Here is a 2,223-nt window from a genome sequence, read left to right as displayed (position 1 = left end):
TGTTCCTTATCTTTATTCCTCGTTTTTGCTTATCTTCGCTTCTACTTTCTTGTTGGCCATAGTGGCTCATAGGACGATGATTTGGAGTTGGATACAAAGTGACAATCAATGTGTTGGTGGTGGAATGGCTGTTGCTGTTCTTGCAGCTCCACTGTGCTCTGTCGTCTCTCGGAGACACTGCTGCCCTTTCTACTGCTCTGAGAGCCAGCACAGACGAACAAGGACTTCATTCTCCCCGCCCAGCCTGGTAAGCTTTTACTTCTACGCAGACAAAAACGTTCCCTCTCTCTCGTTTGTCTCTCAGTAAAAGCTAAAGTTTGATCACAAAAACCATGCCACGAGTTTAATCAAAGACGAGTACATTGTGTTGGAGTGCTTCGCTCAAAGAAGATCTACTCGCGGTATGGTTTTCTTGAGCGTTTCTTTCGACACTAAATCTATTTGCTCGCTATCGCAGGTGTAAGCATAGAAGTGAAAGTACTTTGCGGACAAACTTAAACATCCTTTCAATCCATAGCTTTGCTTCTCAGGTGGAAGAAGTATAGAAGCTATTGGAGATCAAAAGTTCTTTACGGACACACTTAAAAAATTCTAACGAGAAGCTCCTCTCTTTGATTTGTGCTCTACTTTCCTTTAAAGATTTGGTAGCGTTGGACTGGCGTTGGGTGGTCAAGCGGTCAATTCAACGCCGCGGCCTGCGGGAAAAATATTGTCAATCCCCGTAATAGAGGCGTTGACTGCGGTGACCGCCACGTGTCACTCCTCTTGGCGCTGGCGTGTCAGACAGGTGGCAGACTATGCCACGCTGTATCCCGCGTGGCGGGGTGCGCATGCACGCCACGCGGACGGCCGAGATTCGCGAGGGGTTGACTTTGGTTGAAATTTTTTCTCCGTGTGTGTGTGTGCCTCTGTTAAAGGCTGTCGCTCATTCAATGCGCGCAACGCGCTATTAGCAACTAACGCGAGGGAGAGCGATGAGAGTCCAAGGGCTTCAAAGAAGAGGAGGAGAATCCAGGGCGACGACCGAGACGACTGCGTCGCGCAGCGCTCATCTTCGCCGATGCTTCTTCTCTCGCTTCTCGCGAGGTCGTCTTGATCGTTGCCGCCGCTATAAATCTCGCGAATGTAAGTCACCATTCCATCGCAGCGCAGATTTCCAGCGATTCTCTCCTCTGGATCGCCTCTAGCTCGCAGATTTCCTCCCCATCTCGCTCCCTCTAGCTTTCTTGGTTCTTGATCAGACCCTCGGGCAGCGCATCGCGTGAATCGGCTCCGAAATATCGCATTCCCGTAGCAGCGCCGATCGATCGAAACCCTCTCCGGGGAAATATCGCGGCGATCCTTCCGTCCTCCATGGGCGTGTCGACTGCTCCACTGGCCGATTGGCCATGGGAAACGCTCGGGAATCTCAAGGTTTGTGGCCCTCTCCTCTCTTTTTGGTTTCTTGGCTGACAATCGATCGCTCGCTCGCTCGCCATGCAGTACATAATGTTTGCGCCATTTGTCGCTAAAGCGGCGCACTCCCATTTTTTCGCCGCTCGGCATTCTTCCACCGATTCCTGGTGGTTCCATCTCGTCCTCCTCGTTTTCTTGAGGTACCTCCAGCAGCAGGCATGGATCACGGTCTCCAGGCTCTACTTCCTTGTCAAGAAGTACCAGATTCAACAGTTTGCGCTGAGCTACGAGCAAGTGGATCGGGAATTCCACTGGTAACTTGGATTCGATTCTTTGCTCGGTGTGTCTAATGGTTTTTGTCCTCTCCAGTGACAACCATATGATCTTCCAGTCCCTGGCATTAGCGGCAGCCCATGTTTGGATCCCTGCCTTTAGAGATCTCCCGCTTTTCAACTGGACTGGGCTTCTACTACTCGTCTTCTTCCATGTCGTCTTCACGGAGCCGATTTACTACTTTGTCCACCGAGCAATGCATAGCTCTCACATACTCTTTTGCAACTATCACTCGCTCCATCACGCGTCCACTACTCCAGAGCCAGCAACCGGTATGCAAGCAAAGCTCTTTCGATTCTACTTCTACAAGATCCACTTATCGTTGTTGCTTGGCAGCTGGAACAAGAACTTTCCTCGAGGAATTGATACAATCTGCGCTTATTGCGATTCCAATCATCGGTGTCATGGCTCTTGGTGGGGGATCCGTGGTCATGATCTATGTCTACCTCTTGAGTTTCGATTTCTTCAAGCAGCTGGGTCATTGCAATTTGAGAT

General features: G+C 50.3%; 1 protein-coding gene and 1 long non-coding RNA gene across 2 annotated transcripts; both read left to right on the top strand.

Moving 5' to 3' along the window:
* Positions 1-61: 61 nt before the first annotated feature.
* Positions 62-626, top strand: LOC112347534. The gene is made up of 3 exons (XR_002992789.1): positions 62-247; positions 305-401; positions 458-626. It is a non-coding gene; the product is annotated as an uncharacterized LOC112347534 (long non-coding RNA).
* Positions 627-930: 304 nt separating this feature from the next.
* LOC9641912 (protein ECERIFERUM 3) lies at positions 931-2,213 on the top strand (the record flags this gene model as incomplete). The annotated part of the gene is made up of 4 exons (XM_002973585.2): positions 931-1,413; positions 1,483-1,709; positions 1,765-2,000; positions 2,065-2,213. Coding segments are annotated over exons 1-4 (672 nt in total), but the record flags the coding sequence as incomplete, so codon positions are not given.
* Between the last annotated feature and the right edge of the window lie 10 nt (positions 2,214-2,223).

Source organism: Selaginella moellendorffii, unplaced genomic scaffold (genome assembly GCF_000143415.4).
Source record: "Selaginella moellendorffii unplaced genomic scaffold, v1.0 SELMOscaffold_22, whole genome shotgun sequence".
Taxonomy (NCBI): Eukaryota; Viridiplantae; Streptophyta; class Lycopodiopsida; order Selaginellales; family Selaginellaceae; genus Selaginella; species Selaginella moellendorffii.
The sequence above is the reverse complement of the archived record's forward strand: the minus strand, read 5'-3'. Positions and strand labels throughout refer to the sequence as shown.